Genomic DNA, 25,527 nt, shown 5'->3' on the forward strand with positions numbered 1-25,527 from the left:
ACATAAATGCAAATTAAAAAAGCACTGCATGTGTTTTATTAGTAATATAACGTTTGCATTTTTTCCTGTGACTGTGGAAAGTTTCTGGAAGTTTTCCTCCCTAATCAGGACTGATTCTGTGCAGGCTGTTTTTCTGAGGGCGTTCGTTGAGATAAAGGAGAAGTTTGATGAAATGAAAGTCTTAAAAAACTGAAGATCAGAGGCTGAGAGCAGAGAGGAGATTAAACAGGAGATCAGACTGAGGAGACGGAAACATTAAAGCCACTCCACCAGACACCACCCAACACTGCACAACACTGAGTCTGCTCAGTGGTCAGTGTGGAAATACATAAATATGTTTAAGGCTCTATTTAATAAGAATAACAGACTTCAGCCATGTTGGATAAATGCTAGTGTCAGCAGGTATTCTGTTTACCACGTTCACCACCTTAGTTTAGCATTTTAGCATGCTAACATATGCTAATTAGCACTACATAGAAAGTAGAGATAAAACTCTACAGAGAGAAGGAGAAAATGAGAAGGACAGGAAGAAAATATGAGAGAAAGAGCAACAGACAGGAAATAATGAAGTGAAATAATGAACAGACAGCAGTGAAATCTCAGAGCTTTACTCTCCAGGAAACTCTTAAAAAACCAACAGAGAATCTCTTTGATATAATAAAACTTCAAACAGTCCCAGATCCACAGAGACGCTTTGATGTATGGTTATAAATCCTGCAGTCTTTTTAGTGACTTCCACTCTTTAATAAGAAGAGCTGGGTGTTTCTCCTTGTTTGTTTGGTTTGGGTTAAATGAGCCAACAGTGCAGACTTCCTCTGTTAAAGCTGGTTTATAATTGTTTGTATTGCTGCTGTAGTCTTACAGCACGGTGTCACTTTCAGAGAAGCCCCATGTGCATGTGGAAGATCGGAAATGTAATATATACTCTCTGAAATGCAAACACAGGAAAAGATGAGCATGCCTGCAGAGAACTCAGCTCACCTGGGTCATCAACGCTGCGAGAACATGAGCACTGGAGGAGGTCGATGACTTTACCTACCTGGGCAGCGTTGTCAACAAACAAGAAAGAGCAGACGCTGATGTGAGAGTCAAAACCAGGAACATCTGGAGCTCAAGAGACCTGTCCATCGCAACCAAAGATCAGGATCAGGTCGGTCCCTTCTCTACGGCGCTGAGACGTGGACGACCACGGACAAAAAAACATTAGCTGGAGATGGATGAGACATACACTCCACAAACCAACCTCAAACATCACAGGACAATCCCTCAAATGAAGAGAAGAGAGACTGTGCCACACCTGGGCACACCTGGCACAGCTGGAGAGGTCGGCTCTGAACCTGGATCCTTGGAGAACCATTGTACCTACTGCATATGAAGATCATTTATATAAAGAGCAGTAGTTAGGGAATTACCAAAACATACAAAGCATAGAACAACAGTGTTTTCTGGTCTCTTGCATAAAAGTTTACATTTAGAGAAGAGTCAAATTTAGAGCCTTAGAATTCTTAAGTAGGTGATGGGGAAACAAAAGCATTATAATTGTAGACATGAAAAACCTCAAGCAGCTCTCATTTCCTCGTCTGTAGCAGCCTCATGATTGCTGAGGGGAAATAAACACAAGGAATCCCATGAATATTAAAGAGCTGGCTGCTCATTAGCGATGTTTCCCTGCTTTGTTCTGTGCACAGCTAATAACTCAGAGAAACATGCTAATATTCAGCAGATCTATAACCAAACCTCAGCACACTCATGCATCTATTAAAATGTGTTTCAATGAGTGTGAACTTTTTAATTCCTGGAAGGCAGTGACTCTGCTCCCAGACAAAGTCAATCGATGTGAAGGAGTGATTAAATCCATTTTAAACAGGCTGAGTCTCAGAGTCACTGAGCATGTCACACCACCTACACCTGCTTCACCTTGTACAGTTACACATACTAACACTGGGAGCTGCTACTGGGAGGAAACAGAAAAATCTCTGCATACCTTTTAACTAAGAACAGATAAAGACTTTTTGAGCATTTTCTGTATTACAATAGATAAACTAACACACTTCTGATATGAAAGGATGACGTCCATGATGGTTAAGAGTCCGATGTTTGATGGAAACTTCCAGTAAGACCCAGATATCACAGGGTTCAGTTTCATACGAAGGTGGAGTCCAAGAACACACACAGCGAGTGTGAAAGGAGAAGTTTTAGAAGCAACACACACAGATTTCTCCCTTTGTCCTCGACTGTCAGTAACTCTTTTGTCCTCTTGTTTGCCTTTTATACGTCTGCATAAACAGAAGGGAAAAGGACAGAGGGGAATAAAAGAGGAGGATGAATCCATTTCAGGCCCGGGGGGGACAGCTCGATTGTCTCGGCGAAAAGAAAAACTGCTGCGTGAATAAAAGAAGGAGCGAAGTCATCGCCTGGAGGAAGGACTGAAACGTCTCAGAGTGAAATGTCAGCTGGACAAAAGCGGCAGATTGGCACAGCGAGGAAAAACCTGGACACCAGACAGGACGTCCTGTACGGCCGCCAGGACCTGCTCAGTCCACCTCAGTCCTGTTTCTGGGTCAGGACAGCAGAGGACAGAGACTAAACTGTCTGTGGTCTCATTAATATTTTCACTGAATCTCTCACTGAGCAGATACATTACTGAAATCCAGCACTTTGTGGCTGCAGGGTAACATCTGCACCAAACTCATTTCTTTTATTATTCAGCTCTGGTCTGCCTTCACATTTATATATTTATTCATATTTAAACCCAGTTACCAACATGTGTGTGAGACATGTGCCTCTCCTCTCTCGTCCCCCACAACGTTGACTGTGTCTCCAAGGACTTCAGTTAAACAAAGCTATTGTGTATTAATTTATATCTTAAAAAAGATGAAGAAGAAGAATAACCACAGAGAGAAAATAAAGAGAAAGCAGGGCTGTGTTTCAGCTCAGTGAGCAGGACACAGTCAGAGTGGAGTGAAATTACACTGTGTTGCTTTAAGTAAGCAGGTCAGAGTCTGCTGTCTTCAGTAAGCTGGGTAGGGGATTAGAGGAACCTGATTTCCCCAGGTAGATTTCTCCAGGTGAACGTCGGCTTCTTTGCCACGTAAAAAGTACGTTTATCTTAAAGTGGAATATACAAACCTTTAACTCAGAGAGCTGTTGTATATGAGTCTAACTATCAGGACAACACCCTGACAGTTTGACCAAAATTCTCCTCTGTGCCTGAGGTGTGTTGATTTGCAGCTTTCTCTGATCTTAGAGTAACTTTTAACGAGCAGCAGTTCACCTCCACAGGACACGTCGACTTCTCACCCGTTAACCTTTACAGATATTTATGGTCTGAAGTGTTCAACCTCTTGGATACAGGACTTTCTCTCTGACCTCTAACTCACAGTGAAAAGCTATAAACACTCCGCACACACAGAGTTAGCTGGTGCATATCCATCACTCTGACTCTCTCCTGGTTTCTGTCCCACAGAAACAAAAGAGTCTTTGTGTAGGATCTGGACCAGGTCCCTGCTCTCTGCAGCCTCGCCAACTCCTCCTCATGAGGATTTAGGAATTAGGCAATAAAAAAGGAGGCGGTCGAGATAAATCCCACAGTTTATGAAACCACTACTCCAGCGACAGACCACAAACTGGTGAGGTGTGTGTTTGTTCTGTGGCTCAGCGATACGTTCACACCGCTCCGGTTAAACAACACAAAATAAAGTTGCCTTGTCTGATTTGATGTGCTGCTCGTGGGTACATCAGCAGGAGCCCTGAACGCAGCTTCACTAAACACAAAAGCACCTGTCTTCCTTTTCATTAAAGGTTTTCTATCTTGAAAAGGTTTCCTGGTAGACTGAGGGTCTGATACAAGTGAGTCATGACTGTTCTCAGAACAGAGAAACTCTGCTCTGCATTAAATGTCAACATGAAGGACACATTTCTGAATAACAGCCTGCATGAGGGATAATAGAAAACTAATTCATCAGCTGGAGCTTTTTCCTTCATATTTATCAGGTTTTATCATTTATCACTGAAGGACACTTTAATGTTTTTCACACTGAATTTTTCCTGGTCAGGAGGTTTTACCAGGAGCTGAATCCTCCTCAGAGGTCTCCTCCTCTCTAAAACAAACAGAGCAGCTGATTCAAACCAGGAAAACTCTGAATCAAACAGCTTCATGTTAAAAATCAGAGTTTTTCTGATGGAGTTTGGTGGAGCTGAGCTGCTGCTAACGTTAGCTCAGCTTGTTTCTCTGATAACTTCACATCCAGACGTCTGACGACTAAAATCCTTTGTCTGGTTAAAACCTAAAGTTAAAAACCAACAAGGTCTAAAAAGTCTATCTTAAAAATGAGGGTTATAACTGGATAAAAACTCAATTTAGACACATGCACAAAGAGGATATGTCGCCATTGACATGTGACCAACTGAAATGGACCATTACCCTGATTACAGATACAGATTTCTCTGTAGTTGTGGAAAACTTACAAACTTTAATCTGAAAAGTAACTAGTAACTAAAGCTGTCAGAAGAGTGCAGTATTTACCTCTGACACGGAGGAACAGAAGTATAAAGTAGCATAAAACAGAAACAGTCGAGAACAGATGCACAAGAACTTGAGTAAATGTACTTAGTTACTTTCCACCAAGTCTCAGTTTAGTTTAATTTCTCCACCTTAAGAGCCTCTTTACTCTTTACTCAGGAGAGGTTCCTGTCACACTCTGTCAGCTGATACATATACAAAGGGAGAGGGTGTGTGTGTGTGTGTGTGTGTGTGTGTGTGTTGGATCGCTCAAAGGTCAGATGTGACTCAGGGGATGGAGCCAGATGCTGCGAGCTGTTGATATCCACAGAGTGAAATGATGAAACGCCTGACAGCAAACAGTGATTTCACCTGCAGGGAATCTGACTGGACACACACACACACACACACACACACACTCAGCGTGTCCAAACTAATGGAATTCTACAGCGTCCCCAGACTCCCACAGCTCGGGATAGAGTTTCCTGACAGGGGAGGGGGGGGGCGATCAGAATGTATTGTGGGAAACATTAGACTTCACACAGGGTGTTGGAGGGAGGGGAGGGGCAGGACACAATGTGATGATGTAACGTTTTCACCCCCCCAACAGCAACACCGAGGGGCAGAGGAGGCCACTGACTGACTGACATGTAATGATATAAACACAGAGACAACATCCACAACTACACACTCTAAACATCTGAGTCTCACATACAACGCCATGACTCACCATCAAGGACTCACTATGCTGCACATTTCATTGCTCTGTATTTCCTTCAGTGTCAACAAACCCCAGGTAAAACACCACATCAGCAGTGTGTTGGTCCAGCTGCCTGTGAACCACCGTTTATTCTCCAACAGGGGAGGTTCAGTAAAACTGGACGGAGACACAAAGTTCACCACAGCTGAACTCCATGTGAAAAAATGACTTTCTCCCTGCTAGTGAGCCCACCGATGAAAACAAATCCATTGAAACAAATTGATTTTTAAATGCTGGTGTGACCGGGCCTCGAGGCCTCTGAACTAATGACAGACTCCAGCAACATGTGGAGGTAAAACCTGGTCAAAACCGCCAGGATATGTGCTTCAGATTCTGTCAAGCTGTCAGTGATTTACAGGGCCAAAGACCGACTCATGAGGCGACAAACGTCCACTGTGACTAACTGCAGTGTTGGTATTCACTCTGAAAACATGTGTCCTGTGTTCCTGGAAACAGAAGCCACAGTCCAACTGATCCAGCAACTTTCCAGACTGAGATTTATTTCAGAAATCCTCCTTTCATTCACATTTGGAAGCAAATAACCAAACACAAACTCTCCCAAATCTCTCTCCAGCAGCCCAAGAGCTGCTGTTAGTGTGTTTTACGATCACAGTTATATTTAGAGCAGATTACACGTCTGTCATGAGGAGAAGTGCCCGTCTCATTAAGTGGAGAACTAAAGATGTTTACGCTGAGAAAATATTTCCCTCTCAGTCATAATCTCCAAATACAGCGGGATCACGCATCATCTGAGCTCTGTGTATTTTCATAGACTGAGCTTAGATTTTTTCCCAGGAAGAGACAGATTATAATTTTCATTTATTTGACTAAAGCTGACTTTTCTGACTCTATATTTCATCTCTTTAAAAAGCTAAATTTAAAATCTTCACATCATTGGATAGGTCATTTAGAGACAGCTTGTTGTTTTCTTTCAACCTCTACTCTCTGAATCAACTGCTCAGATCCCAGAATAAACATCTAAAGTCAAAAGTCAACAACAGAGAGATGAGATGGTTCTATTAGTTTCTCTGGGCTCTATTTCAACAGCTGGTTCATTTATGTTGTTTCTAAATGAACTGTTTTCTACTTTAATGATGGTCTCAGCAGCCAGGGGGTTTATTTAGCCTCCTAATTAATCCTGGCTGTGTTTCAGACTGTTATTATAAAGGTGGATTCCTCTGCTAGCTGATCTCTCCTCACCTGTGTTTCTGCTGGGGTATTTGTTTAGATAAGATAAGGACACCTACTACAGCTTTTGTCTGGATTTTAAACCCTTGTTGATTTAAAATGATTAAAACAATAAGTCAGAGCTGAATCCAAATATCAAATATTCGTTTGCTGGTTTTCAGTTTTCAGTTTTGAGATTCACAAAAACTGGTTAGCTGGAAAACATTTTAGCTTTTTAGAGAGACAGGTAAAAGAGAACATACTGTTTGTACACTGAGTTATAGAAGCTGGAGGAGCAGGAGCTCTGGTTGTTGTCGCACTAAATTAATATAGTATCAGGCAGGTGTTTGGCTTTGTTAGTTATCATCAGGATATCTTGTTATTTCACAGCAGGAATCAATCAGACGTCTGTCAGACTAGAAAGTCAGTATAATATGAACACACACACACACACACACACACACACTACATATATATATAGAAATATACTGGGATCTATTCTGGTATTTAGAACAAGACTCAGCTCGCCTGATGATGGAATGTGACACCCTGCAGACATAAAAAACACAAACACACTCGACATATCTATATCTATATCTCTCTGTGTGTGTGTGTGTGTGTGTGTGTGTGTGTTTCAAACTGCAAACCTTGAAAGCTCACAGAGAAAAATGAGAGGAAAAGAAGGAGTCCTCAGAGTTTAGTGAATAAAATATATATCACAGCAGTTTTTAAGACTTATCTTTAAAACAGAGCCTCAGTGTGTAAATACAATTGTACATTGTTGAACAACAAGCAAGGAACTACTGAATAAATACTGTATAGATAAGGAAATATTGAGTGTAGGGAAAAGAATAGAGAATACTTTCAGTGAAAATATAAATGGATTTAAATGAACACTGCACAGGAGAATAGTTCTGTTTATGTTTAATTCAATAAACGACAGATGGTTAAAGATGCATGAGAAAAGTTTTGCACCACTGCAGCTCTGAGAGGTAACTGACTGAAAAATGTAAACTGATCAGAACTCCTTCAAGGTGATTAAAACTGTTCACCAACCTCAACAATTGTGACGCTTCACATCAAACAAAACCAAAGAGATGAGAGAAAAAAAAACTTTGATTTGCAACATTTTGATTTTTACTTTGTAGTTTTCAATTTATCACTTCCTGTGGACACGGCAGCGACTTTATCTGACACCAGAATTTCACTTTGGCAAATCTTCAGCATCTCAATTAGCGAGGATGAGATGGTCTCATCTGCTCCAGTTTCCCTGTGATTCACTGATAAGACGCCAGATTTACATCAAATCCTTAAATGAGGAGCTTAGCACAGCGTTAATACTCCAAAGTAAGTCTATTAAGTAGATATGGTGTGTGTGTGTGTGTGTGTGTCTCAGGCCTCGGCCAGACAGCTCATGACCTTCAGCATCAGCTCCTCCTTCCTGTGTTTGGCGCTGACGAGCACTCCTCTCCCTTTCAACCAGGCCAACAGAGTCGCAGAGTTCAGCTTGGACAACTGGAGAGAGAGAGAGAGAAGAGTGAATGAAGTGAGAGAAACACAAAAAGAAAGAGGAACCAGAAACAGCCATTTTATCTCTACCAGACTCCATAGAGAAAAACAGGGATTTAACCAGGAGCTGCTGGAATACCACTGCCTCCATCTGTTAGTGTGTCTGTGTTACTGTGAGACTTTCAGTGGTGGAAGAAGTAATCAGATACTTTACTGAAGTAAAAGTACCACACAGTAACACAGACACACTAACAGATGGAGGCAGTGGTATTCCAGCAGCTCCCAGTAAAATCCCTGTTTTTCTCTGTGGAGTCTGGTATGTAGCGATGTCTCTGCATAAACAATAAGGAAGACTGCACCGACTGGAAAGAATTTTATCTGCATTTATCTTTTACACCTTTAATCAGTGAGTTTTAGAGATGCAGGTTGTTTCCAGTCTTTATTTATTAAATTTGTTAAATGAGTACACTGTAATGTCACTTGTAGAAATAAAACAGTGCAAAGTGAATCACTGTCATGTGAGTTAACAGGTGATGAATCTGCTCCCCTGCTCACAGAAACAAACTACAGCAGCCTGATATGAAATAAAAGCACATTAATGCAGCACTCTGCATTAGTATCTGACAGCAGAGGACAGAGAGACACTGAATGTGCAGCTGTAAGAAGACGTGAGAAAGAGTCTCCTCCTTCATTTTAATCTCACATCTGTCTTATTCTGTGCATGAAACAAGACAGGTAAAATAAACACACTTGAACACACTATTAACCAGTGTAAATGACTTAATGATCGATAATCACAGACCATCACAGACAACTTACATAATTATCATCAGACCCATTTTACTTTCTCCTCTCTGTATCTAATTACAGAGGGCAGGCAGTAACTACACTGTGCCAGCGCTGCCCTTAAAAAAGGCTACAGAACAATGTGTCCAGGGTTGTAGCTGTGTAAATAACAGTAAAACAGAAAATGCAGCTGATGTATTGTTCTTGAAAACTTGCAGGTTGGAGCTGTAAAACTGATGAATGTTGTTATTAATCTGCTCGGCTCCCTGTGGGCTCCCGCCTCCTCCGGACCATTCATCACTTTAACAGTCCTTACCCTCCTCCGAAAAGATGTTTGTATGGAAACCGAGGCTGACAGAACTCTGTGTATGCTATCCATCACGCTAACACACTTTAATACATCACCTTAATGTATGTAGTCCTCCTAAAAGATGTTTATGAGGAAGCTGAAGCTGTACATGCAGTGTGAGTGGATACACTGGAAATTCATCACCTGTCACGTCCTCTCTTTTCTGAAACAAAGTGCCCGTCGATATTTTAATAAAACAAACTCTACAGCCTCGTGGCACCTGTGTGAGGCCGCGAGCTCCGTTACACAGCAGAAAACCAAACTATTGTCAAGGGCTGGAAAACCTCCAAAATGGACATGAATGCAGACGGAAGACACACCTGTCCCTTCTCTTTACTGTCTCTCTGTGCTGTCGACACGTACAGGCTGAACAGTCCACACACTCATAAATTATGGATGAGGACATCCATAAAAACATTTATGTGGACCTGAGGAGCTAAGTGGACACTGAACGATCTTACCAGTCCAGTAACATTTAATTAGTGTTTTGTGCAATCACAGTGACCTTTGACCTGTGACTGACAAAATCCCATCAGTTCATCCTTGAGTCCAAGTGAACCTTTGCACCAAATTTGAAGAAATTCCCTCGATGCGTTCAGGAGAGTGGGACACAGGGTTACTCTGTGTATGGTGTCATTTTAGGACATCTCATTTCAGAGATCACAGGGCCATGAACAGGATTTTTTTAGGTGCTTGTTGACGCTGGTGAAAACTGTTTGCTGTGGTCGCGTCAGTTCAACATAAACAATGTTATGGAAGTGAAAGCAGGAAAAGGTGTTGGCAGGAAGAGGAGGAAAGGATTACAGATAGAGGAAGATAAGGAAGGGCAGAGGGAAGGAAGGAGGTGAAGTTCATTGTGTGTCTGGACCTGGTTGCTTCTGGCCATTTTCTCCACATCCACATCTCGTGTCGCAGATCTGGATTTCTTCGGCTTTGACTCAAACACAATTCCCTGAAACAACACGACAACAAACCACAGGACAGTTAGAGAGGAGCCTGAAAATCACTGCTGACACTGAACAGCCTGGTTCCCATTAGAATATCTCCACTGGGATCTACCACAGTTTGCACAGTGCAGTGTGCTGGTGTTTCCAAAAGCAGCATTTTTCCTTTTAGTATAAGCTGTAAAAATGAGAACACATTTAAAAGACAAACAATCCAAAGTATCAGTGAAACAACTAACAGCTCATAACTGCTGCTTCAGCTGAGAGAGGACTGAAGGATTACACCAGCTGTGAGGAAGGTAGACGCCGGATAAATCAATGAGCTGTGGGGAGGGGTTTGAATCATCTCCTGAAACGCTGTTATAAACAAAAAAACTTTGTCTTAAATCTGGAAACAAGGCGATGCCACTAAAGTTCAGACGATTCAATAAACACAACAGAAACAATGGGAAAAAATCTAAAAGTAAAACAAAAGTTGTGATAACCTGCATTATTTTTAACAGTCTGAACGAAGGACTCACCTCTCTGCTGCTGCTGGAGGCGTCACAGGATGTCGGAGGTTGAGGAGGCTCAGGTGGGGCAGCAGACGGTTGGTTTGTTGCTTTTCCCTGCAGTTTACAGCTGGAATGGTTTTCAGAGGTAGTCTTCACACTAGTTTTGGGGCTGGACCTGGATTTAAGCTTCATCTCTGGTTTTGGAGTGAGGATAAACCCAGGGTTAGCCTTTGATGCAGGACTGAGGCTGGAGATGTGCTTGATTCTGGGGTGAGCTGATGGCTGAGGAGCGGTGCTGCTCTGAGGTTTCGGGCGACGGTTGAAGCGAGGAATGAACGGTGGAGGAGGGACTGGGAGGGATGCAAAAGAAGAAGAAGGAGCAGAAGAAGGAGCAGTGACAGGTCTGAGCTTCCCAAAGGCAGGCAGCGTCACCCTCCTCCTCTCCTCCCCTCCTCCTCTCAGCTGCTCCCTCTGCTTCTGGACGCGCAGCAGGGCGACGTTGATGTGGCGTGATGGATGCTTGTTCTTGAAGATGGGGACCAGTTTAGGAGCAGGGTTCATCGAGGTTTGACTGGGAGGAGGAGGAGGGGGGAGGACTGAGGAGGAGGAGGTGAGGGAAGGAGCTGACTGGTAACCTGTGGAATCAGAAATGGAAAAAGAAACATGCGAGGAGGAGGAGGAGGAAGATGGCGACAAAGGCCTGTCTCCGACTTCCCTTCTCCCCAGACTTTGACTCTGACTGTTTCCACATCCGTATCCATTTCCCAGAAGCCCCTGAGCTCCGTCCTGCTGGGAGAGAGGGGTCCAGGCTGGAGGCTGGGACCCAAACAAGGGCCTCACAGGTTGGGGAGGAGGAGGAGCAGGGAGCTGGGTGAGGACGGATCTGATGGAGGATGTAGTGGTCAAGTTTACCTGCTCCACACTCAACACCTGAAGAAGAGGAGGAGACTAGAATAAACTAGAAAGCTGTTTACAAAGAGGAAAAACCTCAGCTTATTTCCATTTGATCAAAATAAAACATTACATGTGGAATAAACACAACTCTGCTAACTGGCCTAACACATTTCACCTTCTCGTACAGGAGCCTTTCATCTGAGTGTTTTTCAGCTTTTCCCAAGACAGAAAATAACTTACCTTCAGCTTATAGATGGAAAAGAGCCCTGCTGAACACTATAAATATTTGAGTTTCACTCTGTGAACAGTGAATCGATCTCACTGGAGATTTCTGTCTCCAGCTGATAAAACACACTTTACTGCTCTCTGTGAATAAGAAAACCCTTTTTCCCTACATCTGCAGAATGAGCTCTCAGGATGAGAGATAACTTTAATTCCACCTGCTTCATTACAGCATTAGAATGGACAATTTATAGTTTCATCTACTGACGTCATCTCAAGTTCAGAGCTGCTGAAGAACGCCTGAGTGGAGCTACACATGTATTCAAACTGTTATAGACAGGAACAGATACTTTACCTTGTGGGCAAAACATCCCTGAATGAATGTGAATGAGTCTTTAAGAAAATGTATTAGGAGATAAAGTGAATGAAAAAGGTCTGCTGCTGTTTCATTAGAATGTTAAAATGTAAGGGCTCATAATGTGATGATCAATTACTTTCATCCTTCTTTGTGTGAACTAGAATGACCTCCTTGCTGTTGAATAGCATGTGGCCAAAATCCTGTTTAATGAGGACAGAGTGACCTTTGACCTTTGACTATCAAATTCTAATCAAGAGAATGTTTTGAAGAAATTCCCTCGAGTTGTTCCTGACATCAAGTTCACAAGAATGAGACGGACGACCTGACAACATAATTCCTCCTGAGTGTTGATTAAAAACGACCTCTGGACAAGCAGAAACACTTTTCATTCACCTTCTTCCTGAGATCCGTCTCATGAAAATGAATTCTCAAGGTCCAGAGAGAGGGAACTTTTCTCTCCTCCTCCTCTTCAGCGTCACACCTCTGCAGTCATAAAACTGTCCATGAGGATTTTACAAGGTGTGAAATGGTCTGATGATGGCGTTTCCTCTCCGTGAACTCGAACCTCAGCCTCAACAAATGTGTCTAAACTCCACCGTAGATGTTTGTTTATGTGCAGAGGCCTAACTCCAGCTTCAGGCAGGAGGAGGTTCTGTGTGAGTACCTGTGCTGAAGCAGCAGAGGTGAGGCTGGCTGTGTGGTAACAGGGTTTGCTGGTCAGGCGAGCAGAGAAGCCACACACACTCTGCACTCTGCCCCTGATGTCAGACAGGAAGGAGCCCAGCGCCCCCTGCAGGTCGACCCGAGGGCAGCGCTGCACCGGCTGCAGGCGGATGCAGCTCAGAGGATACCTGCTCAGGATGAAGGTTAAAGGAACACAAATGAACCTGAACCTGAACCTTTAAGGGACCATTACAACAGGATGTTCCCTCATCAAGGTGTAAACATGTTTTGATGGAGTAATGGTTCCCTAAACATTCCCAGAACATCCTCATTGTTCCCTAAAAGTTACTGAACCCACTCTCAGGATTTATGAGTTCAACAGTTATCAGAGCTTCATGTCTTCTTTAGGATACGTGAAGAGTCTCTCTCCCACCAGTCTGAAGTAAACGCTGCAGTACACCACCTCCTCCTCCTGCCAGCTCAGGGAGTCTGTACCCGTACTGAAACACACAAACACACACGTTATCTGTGCATACAGAGTTTTCTGTGAGAGCCGGCTGTCGGCCTGATGGCAGGACACTAAATCATTTCCTGCTGACTCTTTTATTGCTGCTTCAAATCACTTTTTATAACCGTAAAACTAAAATCTTTAACTGTCTGGAGGATTCTAGTCATTAGACGTCTGGATCTTAAATTGTCTCCTTACATCCTGTGTACATCCAAGAGTCGGAGAAACACTGCTTTATTCAGTGTTTTTACCAATCTGATACCTTTGTTTTGGAGATTTGTGAACAACGTGCACACACACCTGTCGTATGCATCTGTCTTTGATGTTTTCAGTCACAAATACCTGTGTAAACATACTGTTTTAAAAGAGTTAAAGGATCATTTTAATCAGTTTTAAATGACTGAGGCTTGAATAACCGACCTGGCTGATTATAGAGAAATAAAGAGACAGCCAGCAGTTGCTATGCCAACCTCCTATAATAGAAACCAGCCAATTAAGATCCATTTTTCTTCATGTTTATTACTGTGTACCAGACAGTTCCAGTGGCTCTGAAGGTCTCTGTAGGTCCTGAAGGGTCCGTCTCTGGGCAGCTGACGGCTGATGGTGATGATCTGACCCTTCTTCATACTAAACACACACACACACACACACACACTGTCAGTCATCAGGTATATAGTCGGTATATCAGATCAGAGCACCTGAGGACCTGCAGCAGGATGACCGAGTGTTTAAAAAGAGCTGCAGCTCCACCTGCTGGTCACAGTCAGTATAACACAGCCTCCTGTTCACCAGTCAGAGAGAACATGTCTCTGTCTTTATGTTTAACCAGAATCATCTCTATATATCACTACCAGACTCTACAAAACAGGGATTTAACCAGGAGCTGCTGGAATACCACTGCCTCCATCTGTTAGTGTGTCTGTGTTACTGTGTGGTACTTTTACTTCAGTAAAGTATCTGATTACTTCTCCCACCACTGAAAATAACACAAACAAACAAAGGCAGCAGTGTCCTGTCTGGTGTTTTGGTGCCGTCTCTATCGTGTCCAGCAGGTGGAGCTGTCCTACCTGGGCAGGACATGACACCAGATGGTTCCCCTGGTGGAGGTAGGATCAAGGATGAAGTCCGGATCACTGCAGAACCTCCTCAGTACTAACGGAGGAAGGTCAAAGTCCTCCAGCTGCAACACACACACAGACACAGCTGTCATAAGCTGCTCTTATTCTCATGTTGTTTATTTAGTTTCTTTCAGGTGAAAGACATAAATTACAAAGTATTGTTCTAAAATAAGAACATGATCATCACAGTGTTTTTGTTGTCTTACTCTTGTTGGGGGAAGTCTGACAGTGTTGGCTTCGATGTTGAGGCACAGTTGACCCTCACTGGTGCTCAGCTCCAAACCTGAGAAACACACACGGGGTCAAACTAAAAATGTCATAAATCTCAGATGTTTCCAGTCATTTTCAAACCTGAAAAATCTGTAATTTCACTTGGTCACCTGTCGATGGCGTCATATCCTCTTTGCACAGGTGTCAAAACTGACTTTTCATCCAGTTGTAAAGCCTTATTTCTAAGACAGAACGTATAGATCTTGGTTGTTTTTGACTTTATATTTTAACCAGATGAATTTAGTCGTCAACTCTGATACATGAAGCTGTTTCCCTGGTTTGAATCAGCTGCTGTTTGTTTTGGAGAGGAGGAGACCTCTGAGGAGGATTCAGCTGCCTGGTAAAATCCTCCTGAAGGAATCCTGACCAGGAGAAGCTGACAGCTGTAGTTTCACAGTGATTTTTCATCTGTCTTATTTGTTATTTGCACATGTTCTCTGTGTTCAGAGGTGTCATGAAAAAACTCCTTGTACAGAACATCCAATTCTGAGTTAATGTGAGTTCACTGCATCAAAAACCTGCTGTGTTTCCCAACCTGTGGGTCGGGATCCAGAGGTCACAAAAATAAATCAATCACATGCAGTTTTATTTACTTTTTTCTTTCACCTCTTCAGGCCTCTAAAAATTATTGAAAACAGATAAGAAAAGAAAAATACTCTGAACACAACTCAGGTCCACACCAAGCCCATAATAAGAGGTTTATAAAGTGATGAAGACGCATGAGGAAACATTTTAAAGGGTCACAAACGAAGACAGGTTGGGAACACCTGCTCTATGTTTCAGGTGTCAGATCTAAGCGCTGCAGATTCTGCTGGTTGGGTTGAATTAAAAATAAACTGTATCATTTACTCCCTCAGGTACATAGATACTGAATAGTAAAAGATGTGTTGAAGAGAAAGAAAACTTACTGACAGCGTTCAGCCTCCCCCTCTCAGTCAGAAAGTCTCTTCCTAGGAACAAGCACAGAAACAAAACAAGTGAGAGCAACATGAAGTCAAACTAAAGCACTGGTAGTAGAGGTAACAGTGGCATCTCTGAAGGTGAAGGTGAAAGCTGATATTTTCAGTGTCAGTGGGTCTGAAGGCCACAGAGGAAACACTCAGGGTTGGGGTGCAGTGCAGAGTCTGTCCTCCTGCAGCCTGTTAGCACGTCATGCTGTGTTAGCATTAGCACAGCAGAGGCTACTCAGGGTTCAAGGCTAACAAGGCTCTTACTGTACGATAAACTAAACCCAGCTGGATACAGGGCAGCTGACTACTCTGTTGGATAACTTTCCTAATTTAGTCCTGACATATTGATTAGCTATTGGTGATTTATCTACTGTTTTTCAGAGCTCAGATTACGATAAAGATTTTAATTCAGGCTCTGACTTAGGGAATGTAAGTTTCTTCTTCTACCACCCACACACACATTATTTTATGTCAGACTGGGTACAAGGTTAAGGTTTGATGTTGCAACACTCAGTTGTCATTTTGATCAAAGACACACACACACACACACACATAGACTACAGCCTTGACCGTGGCAAACTACAAACATCCTGTATGAGAGCAGTGATTACAGGTTGGACTTTGCTGTGAAGCCGACACTCTGCAGAAACAGCAAAGTCATTCTAACACTGGCAGTAATGCCATAATAATCTATAATCTATACGTACTGATAATCACAGTGCTTCAACAGGGAGCGTCAGTTTCCCTGAAAGGGATTCATAAACAGTGTTGTTCTGATGCAATGATCCAGAGGTCAGTTTATCCTCTGAGCAGTTTCCTCCTCCTCCTTTCAAAAGATGCAGCTTCAGTCAAGGTTTTATTCTAGAATGTAAAAATATTTATTCTATTTGCATGAAAAAGCAAAGAGAAGTTCACCAGAGAGCTGAGCACAGGCGGGAATTTATTATTGCCATAGCACAGTAGAAACACCTACATCCAGAGTCATTTCTAATCTCCCTCGATTCCCCCGACAGCTTTGGTCTGTTTCAGGTTATTAAGCCAAACACCGGACCAGATCGGTACATCGAATGTGAGGCAGCTCCACGATCCGCAGGGGAACTGTCTTGTTGGCTTTTTGCCTTTTGCTCTTTTTCCTACAGTGTTTACATGTGACGTTTTTCAGCTCTCCTTTTTCATCGGCTTCAAATCTGAGATGTTGCCACATTGGCTCAGTTTCAGTCAGTCATGTCTCCTCTGGTCGACACCCCAAAAACTCTAGAACGTTCCAGTAAACAGACACAACATGAGCTCGTCAGTCTGTTCACAAAGAGAAATAATATCATGTTAAATCACTTTGTCATGATGCCTGTTACTAATGTAGGTGACTTTTTAATTTGTCAGAACCTGAGCCGACAAAACCTGAATCGACCCAACTCTGCAGACGATAACAGGAGATCCGAGATTTTCAAGCATCTTCTGCACAATTTAAATTCAAGGTAAGAAAACAAAGTTCAAAGCAGTGACCACAGTACCAGAGATGAGGTAGAGTCCTGCTTTGTTCCAGCTGGGAGCCAGTCTGGTGATCAGAGAGTAGGACAGACAACACTGGAGGTCACCTGGAAACACACACCGAGGAGAGTCCATCTACACACACACACACACACACACACACAATCCAGTTTTTGTCAACTAAAAGCAGACGGAATAGACAATAATGAAGGATGAACCACTCTGAAGACTAACAGACACACAGTTATCTGTCCATCTGTCCATCACTTCATCACACCTGCAGACGGCGTCTTTGTCCAAACGCCTGGAGGATGCCTTTCTGGAAAAACGGGATCTGTAGGAAGAGAACATTAAGACACAGATGGAGCAGTTATCTCACAATATTTCACTCTCAAGTATTTTAAAATTCATGGACATAAAATCTAGTTTTAAAAATGCACTGAAGTAAAGTTGGAAAATACAACCTCTCCTTGCTGTTATCAAGTGTTTTTAGTGCAGAAATGTGCAGAATATAAAGTGTCTAAAAAATGCTTGTGTGAACACCAACATCAAATCATTTACATCCAAAAACATGGGAAATTAAGGCCCGATGTTCAAAAATCCCAGAGTTATCCTCTAACCAAGTGTTTTAGCAGCCTGACCCAAATCACATCTCAGTCACAAATACTTGTCCATTGTCATGTCCACAAGTCATGTGCTTCATTTACCCATCACTCTTTCACAGTTTCTATTTCCTGCAAAACACATTCAGCAGTGTAAAACTGCTGTATCTCTTTGTGTAATATTGAATATTTTCCTGTTTTGGAATGTTTCCCTCTGAGTTTCTGTTTCTGACCTGATTCCATTCAACAGGAGAGTGAATGAAAGAGAGAGAGAGAGAGAGAGAGAACATGTTTATGTTACACAGGGTAACAATGTGGGTAGTCAGTAACAGTCTTCTGTTGTGTGTGTGTGTGTGTGTGTGTGTAGAACAGGCACACAGGGAATGTTTGGAATTCAGACCAGCTATTTTGGCTGCGTGTGTCTGCTTGTTTAGTGTTGGCACGCAAACACGTATCTCAGCCTCACATTATGCACATCAGCAGAAATATGTGTCAGTAGAGACTGAAAGTCAGTCAGCTGAATTTGAATCACATCATTTGAAATTGAATTTATTAGATTGGAATTAAATTCCAGTCAACTTGAAACTGATGGAGTCTGAAAACTGGTATGTAATCAAAGGAGCAGAGACATTAACGCCACTGTCCCTGCCTCCAGAATCTAAAAAGTCAACTTGACGAGTGAGTGAGTGTTGAGCTGTCCCGAGTGTGTAGTGAGGGTCAATCGAGCAAAGCTGAACATGGTAAAACATGGTAAAAACAACCGCACATGAAGGCACCATCACTGACGGCGAACATGCAGCGAAACTCAATCTGCATCAGAAAACTCAACAAATCAGACGTCACAGGCACTGATACACTGTTCAACTGGTCTCCAGCAGAGCTCGACAAGAGCAGCTCTGGTTCAAGTGACAGACTCTTTGCCAACATCCACTGAAGCTGAAGTTCCTCTGCAGCATCACCTTTCTCAAATGTGTCGTCTTGGGAAGAAGCTGTCAATCACATCATCTGATTTCCTGTGAGGACTCAGACAGAGAAGCTGCTCTGAGACTGATTATCACAGTTACACAGAGGAAGACTCACGACATGTTCTGCAAGAAAAAATCTAATCTGTCTGAATGATTAGAGCCTGTGTGTGTGTGTGTGTGTGTGTCTGGTGTTGTGTGTGTCTCTGTGTGTTGCGTGCCTAGGAGTGAGTGCTGAAGTATGTAGTGTGTGAGGTGGCGTGCAGCTTTGTGAGGCGTTTCCACGGTGATCATTCATCCCCCTGGTGGAGATTATGATGTCAAACTCTATAAAGCTGTCAGTCAGTGAGACAAGACGACAGTCTTCTACAGTGGAGGTGTTTCTGCTGACATTATAACAAATGAAAGGTTAATTAAAAATATAAATGAATATAAAATGTAATACTACATTAATACTAAATAAAATAAAATAAATAGATAACTAACAGATGGAGGCAGTGGTATTCCAGCAGCTCCTGGTTAAATCCCTGTTTTTGTCAGTGGAGTCTGGTGCTGATATACAGAGATGTTTCAGGTTAAACTGAAAGGATCTGACTTGTTAATATTAAGCTCTATTGCTGTAGGAATACTATCTATAATGTTGTCAGACACTGAGAAGAACAATCTGAGTCTGTCAGTGGCGAAACAAGAACTTCAGTGATCTTACTTTTCATCCTTTAAGACTTCTGGACCATATAACTTTGTTTACCACAGATATTTTGATATAGCAACACCACGGTAGCTGTCCCTTATCTACTCTTTCTCTATATTATGCATATCATTTTATATTATTTGTATATTTTACATAAGATAAGTCTTGAGTGAAATTTAAATTCAGGTGTTGCAGGAGCAGATAAACATAAAATGTGTAAAAATAATGTGTCTCTTACGGCCATGACCACTGTGATATCAGTGAAGGAGTCCAGAGCAGGAGAAGCCAGGATATCAGAGTACAGCAACACCAGCTCTCTGCAGACACACACACACACACACACACACACACACAGTTTACTCAAGGCCACATGTACAGGACTGCTGCGTTCAAGTGGTTCAGTAAAGCTGATTTTGTCCTTCACACTGAGCAGGATAAAATCTACCAGTGCTGGTAAAACCTGTCCTCTGCTCGTGGTCGAGCTTTGCCCTTCAACCAGGTGTGTATTCACCACAGAGGACTGGATGGTCATCACTTATACTCACGTTAAATATGAACTGTCGTACTGCTGTTAATGAATTCATCAGGTGTGACAGACTGGAGCCTAATCAGCTAAGTTTTGAAAACTGGGTCTGTAGCTGACTTGTCACCACAGTCTGTAAAGTATGGCCAATGCAGAGGTGTCTTAAACCTCGATTCTTTCTAATGACCAGCAGGAGGCGACTCTACTGGTTGCAAACAGAAGTTCACCTGCAGGTTTTAATCTGTTTGCTCCTGGGCTCCTCGTCCTGCTCCTGTAGAGTCAGGGTGACACACACCAGCCTCTTCAGGTCCGGAAGCCCGAGGAAAAACAACGACTGCTGGACTCCTCCACTCATCCTGCACACACACACACACACACACAAACAGCCTCAGGATCAGTTTTAGTATCAGAAGAAATACTCTACAAAATTCAAATCCTGTGTCTGAGCTAATCACAGACTTTTACTACTTTAATTAGTGTATTTTCTGATGAAACTAGAGCAGAAAACAAAGCTATACAGTGAACCCTCGTTTATCACGGGGGTTATGTTCCAAAAAGAACCCGCGATAGGCGAAATCTGTGAAGTAGTCAGCTTTATTTTTTACAATTATTATACAATACAATACTGTACTATAGAATGAAACCAAAGATCAAAACCTGTTTTCAGGCCCAAGCATTTGTTTAAGAAATAAAAATATAAACGTTTTCTTACAAATAACTATAAGGGCTGTACAGAGACGAGGCACGGAAACTGTTGACACTGGTCTACACAATGCACTGTAAAAAAAAAAAAAGCATAAAAAAACTGCACTAAAAAAATCTGTGAAACAGCGAAGCCGCGAAAGGTGAACCGCGTTATAGCGAGGGTTCACTGTACAACATTATCCTGCTAAACTAACTCATACTTTATACATTTTTAACTTCATTATTCATTTAAAGGGAGTTAGCAACAGTCTGCTGTTGATAAAGACCCAAACACATAAACTGTGCTAAATTAGCTTAGCTTCCCGTGGAAAAAAATGGCCACTCAGCAATTAGTGATATTGATATATGATGATTTTAACACACCACTTGGAGCTCTGGTAACTTGTAGTGAACATTACAACATAAATTGGTTAAAAAATTAATAAAATTATAAATATGATAAATAAAGAGCAGTTAGCTAAATCTGTCTCACTCACCTCTTCTTGTTTCCTTGACCCCAAAACCACCTAGCTAGTTTGCTTTTATCAGACTTTACATTAATAAGAACGCACCAACTTTATTTTAAATTTACACTAGGCCGTTATACCATCTATTTACTACGAGAAATTTTGGTTTTATGAACGTTATAGCGGTAAAAAGAGGATTTAAGTAACAAAACATCGAAACAATCGCAATAGCGTTTTAGCTAAAGATGGGTGAGGACGTATGAGGAGGTCTCACTCTGACTCCTTTTGCGGAGTTCATGTTTTATGATTTCATATTTGTTATTAAATAAATACACACATTGTAAAGCAAGCTGCTAAAATAACAAAATGTGGGAAAAAATATTAGTATGGAGAATAAACTTCTGTTAACATCCAGAGCGACACATTTATTTTTCTGATTCATTATTAAAGTGACTACATTTTACCATGTTAGTTTAGCGTGTACCATGTCATCTGCTTGTTATTATTTAGTCTACTTGTTCCAGTTGCTATTAACTTCTTATTGCCTTGCTTATTTTTACTTCATTTGTTTAGTTTGTACTGGTTAAAGGTTGGTATCTTTAAACAGTATCTTTGTTTTTGTTTTGTCTTTTTACTGTGGAGTGTAACAACGAATGAATAGACAATCTTTCCCCAGGAGTCGGCGGGAAAGCGCTGTAGCAGGAAAAATAAGACTTTTTCTAAACAACGTGACAATTTATCTCATTGTTTTACAAGTTATACAAGTCGGCTGGGTGTTGTGATTAACCGGACCTCCAGCTGCCCGGTAACTTGCTCCGCGAGGGAAATAAAACCCTCATTACGTGAGATACGTGACTCTCACCGCGGTCAAACCAGCTGACACTAAAACTGGAGTGCCCCCATACTCTAGCCTTTATGGTAAATGCACTGAAACGTCCCCGAACAATCAGACAGGACGAGATTATCCAGCGGCTGACCTCACCGCAGCTCCCCGCTTGCGTGAGAAGCTGGTTTCCTTGAAAGCTTGTTGAACTGGGTTGAACTCTAGCTTCGCCCTCGCCCACAGCTCGCTGGTGACTGACCGGGCGGGGACCAATCAGAGAGTCCCAGAGGACAGATAACGGCCAATAGCAGCGCTAGGAGGACGGCGGGGCGGTTCCTTGAGGGTGCCAGGATATCTGAGGCTCCGTGAAGCCGCCGGAAATAAACACGGTCTGACCGGAAACTAGACTTGAACCTTTCAAAATAAAGTCAACAAATTAGTGCAAGAATGCTGGAAAAGCGGAACTAACATAAACAATAGAGCAAAAACTAAATTTCAAACGATATTATTGTAGTTTGTCTTGTCCTATTGTAATTTACATTTTTTAACGGGTTACTTAATGTTTGAATGTAGAATTCAACGGATTACCTGATAATAATTAATTAGGAAATCAGGTTGTGTAAGGCATGTTCTGGACCAGATTCCTGGAAATACATTTTAAGATTTTCCTCTTAGATAAACACCTGTTGTGACTTGAGGCAGAGACTTATATGGCTATAAAACCCCCTAAGGAATGATAATGCTATAATTATTTGTCAGAAGACTTTTATTTTGAAAGTGCAGGTCCGTACTCATTTTGTCTGAGCTGACGGCGGTGAAATCTCCAGGCGCTGAAACTTGGGACTGTGTTGTTGATAGAAACTGGGGTAAATGTCGGAGAGTTTGTGCGGAGTCACGGTCCTGACACTCGGTGGGATTATATAACCACACACTGGCCGGTTAACTGCTCCTCAGCGCCTCTTTACATTCAACCTGTCCGAGTTTTCCGAGAAACAAATGGGTGAAAATGAGGAGAAGAGCCCCGATGGAGTCAGATATTTCAGACTGTCAGAGATCGAGGAGCAGAACACGTTCAGATCAACCTGGATCATCATCCACAACAAAGTCTACGATGTCACCAAGTTTCTGGAAGAGGTGAGCTTCAGGTGAACTGCGCTCAGTTTAAAGGCCATTTCTGTGGCAGAGCATGGGTGGTCAAACCCAACACAGGAAAAAAACCCGGTCAGCTTTCTGTGTCTTTGAGTAGAAAATAACTGAAAGTGATGCACTGTGAGCTGTTAGAGCGCGCTGCAAAATCTGACTTTATTTGGCTGGAGTCTGGTGCGAGATTCTCAGTTTGAGTCCAGTTCAACAGGCTGGAGACTCCTGGTTTCTGTGCTCGGTCCTGTATCACTGAACTGCTCCTGATGGGATCTCAGAGACCAATACTAATAACTAATAATCAATCAATGTGACCTGAGCATTGAAGGAGCTCTGACAGGGTCAAAATGCAGCTGTGAGGCAGCTTTAACAGACATGTCAGATTCCACATGTGGAATAAATAGAGCCTGATCAATACTGGATTATTTTCTCCAATAATCAATTTATGGTTTGGCCTGAAAAATCACAGGAAATCCACAAAGATAAAGTCATTAAAAGTCTTGTGGAGCTGACTCTGATTTCTGGCAGGTTGGTGTGTATTGGTGTGTGTCTGTGTCTGTGAGTGAACTTTCAGTTGATGTGACAACAGGAAGTGTAAGTGAGGACTCTGACCTGTCAGCAAACGCTCAGCTTTAATTCATCATTACGTTTTATTAATGATTGAGCTGCAGATGGTCGATCAACAGATGATTCATCTAGAATTTCTCCTGCAGAATGAAGCTCTACCTGATCACTTTGGCAGACTGACCTTTGACCTTTGATCAAGCACGTGGATCCAGGCCTTTTATTTGCCACAGGCGTTATGCTGTACATGGGTCAGGCTGTGGGCGTGTTGTCCAATAGTTAACCCAGTTTCCAGAGGTCGAGTTACCTTCAGGCTGAACACACTCCTCTCTCAGCTCCGTTTACTCTGCCGCCCTCTTATTGTAGTTTAACAGCTCATCAATAATCCTGCTCCTCTGAGTGTTCCCTCCTGTTTGGGCTCAGTGTCAGGTGAAGTCAGAACTCACTGGATCCAGGTGTTCTGTAGCATCTGGCAGCAGCTGGACAGAGTCACTGGAGGACACGGAGCAGGCCGGTCTGAGACCTGTGGTAAATCATTGCCAGGACACTTTGGTGTTGGATATTAATAAACTGCGATGCATTGAAACACTGTAGTGATTCACCTGAACACTGTTTGTTTATTTGTTACAGAAAGAATACTTTAATCACTTTCTCTAACAGTCAGGCGTTCCTCCACCTCGCTGTTCGTCACGTGACGTGATGGTTTTGGCTGCATTATTAGCTGCTCTGATTGATTCTGATTATTATATAGAATAATATAAATGGTTTCACTGTCTGTCCTCAGGACACAAACTGACTCTATAGTTAAAGTTTTGGAAAGAACACTGGTCTGAAGTTATTTATCAGTTATGCCAAACATTTTCTGGTCGTAGCTTCGCTGACTCTGTGCTGTGTGTGTGTGTGTGTGTGTGTGTGTGTGTGTGTGTGTTTGTTTTTCGTCTCAGCACCCCGGAGGAGAGGAGGTGCTGAGGGAGCAGGCGGGTGGAGACGCCACCGAGAGCTTCGAGGACGTCGGACACTCCACGGACGCCAGAGAGATGGCCAGCGCCATGGTGATCGGAGAGCTGCACCCGGTCAGTGTGTGTGTGTGTGTGTGTGTGTGTGTGTGTGTATCAGAGCTGAGATCTGCAGCAACACATTCACTGTCACTAACTGTCTGTCTGTCTGTCTGTCTGCAGGACGACAGAGACAAGATCGCCAAACCTGTGGTAAGTGAAGAGCTCTGTCGTATTATTACTGTGCATGTGTCAGTGTCAGCTCTGTGACCTCTGACCTCTGAGTGTTCTTACTGTGAACTGTGCCTGTGGTTTGTGTTTTACAGGAAACACTGGTGACCACATTGAAGGAGGAGACCAGGTACACACACACACACACACACACACACACACACACACACACACAGCTGCAGGTCTAACTGCTTTCGTTACCTGGTCGCCTCCGTCTCTTGCAGCTGGTGGTCTAACTGGCTGATTCCCGCTCTGGTGGCGGCCATCGTCACGCTCATGTACCGCATCTACACCATGGACAGCGAGTGACATCATCATCAGCACCTCAACAAGACGAGCGCTGCAGCCATTTTCCCAAACCTGTGATTGACAGCCGAACCAGCCAATGGCAGCGAGCGGACGCTGCGGCTCCAGACTGACGACCGTCTGACCCGTGGATTAAAAACAGTCTCAGAGGGAAACCATCACTACAATACCCATGATTCATTTCATGCTGTTTAAACAACCAAAATGTTAATGAAGTCATTTACCTTGTTGAATTTATGAAACATGTTGAAATATGGTTTTATGAAATCTGTGATTTGAAATCTTGTAGAAAAGCAGTGGATGTGTAATTACCTGTATCTTTTTATATCTTTGTCACTGAATGTAAATGAGTTTATAAATATGCAGAGCGTCATCACGCTGCATGTTAACGTCTTTGACCTGAGCATGAATGAAGTAGAATCCTGAATCAGCAGGAAACACTCAATCACACAACAACCTCTCAACAAGCTGCAGCTGTTTCTATAAAAACATCCTGGGTCTTGTTTCCTCTGCTTTGCCTACAGGTGCCTTCACATCCATACACCTCTGATTTACAGT

General features: G+C 42.6%; 2 protein-coding genes across 2 annotated transcripts; one reads left to right on the forward strand and one right to left on the reverse strand.

Moving 5' to 3' along the window:
- Positions 1 to 7,124: 7,124 nt before the first annotated feature.
- LOC108874820 (uncharacterized protein C18orf63) lies at positions 7,125 to 24,373 on the reverse strand. The gene is given in 15 exon segments (XM_018663360.2): positions 7,125 to 7,943; positions 9,941 to 10,024; positions 10,538 to 11,440; positions 12,649 to 12,835; positions 13,061 to 13,122; positions 13,124 to 13,147; positions 13,686 to 13,782; positions 14,223 to 14,335; positions 14,480 to 14,556; positions 15,452 to 15,493; positions 17,005 to 17,116; positions 17,259 to 17,315; positions 19,475 to 19,553; positions 19,987 to 20,115; positions 23,745 to 24,373. Coding segments are annotated over 14 exon segments (2,088 nt in total). The 5' UTR covers position 20,115; positions 23,745 to 24,373; the 3' UTR covers positions 7,125 to 7,820.
- On the forward strand, positions 22,538 to 25,342 carry LOC108874822 (cytochrome b5). Its single transcript, XM_018663365.2, has 5 exons — positions 22,538 to 22,867; positions 24,382 to 24,510; positions 24,616 to 24,645; positions 24,759 to 24,793; positions 24,888 to 25,342. The coding sequence occupies exons 1-5, from the start codon at positions 22,730 to 22,732 to the stop codon at positions 24,970 to 24,972; spliced, it is 417 nt and encodes a 138-aa protein (XP_018518881.1). The 5' UTR covers positions 22,538 to 22,729; the 3' UTR covers positions 24,973 to 25,342.
- Positions 25,343 to 25,527: the final 185 nt, after the last annotated feature.

The sequence above is a fragment of the Lates calcarifer genome, unplaced genomic scaffold (assembly GCF_001640805.2).
Source record: "Lates calcarifer isolate ASB-BC8 unplaced genomic scaffold, TLL_Latcal_v3 _unitig_5616_quiver_586, whole genome shotgun sequence".
In the NCBI taxonomy this organism is placed as follows: Eukaryota; Metazoa; Chordata; class Actinopteri; family Centropomidae; genus Lates; species Lates calcarifer.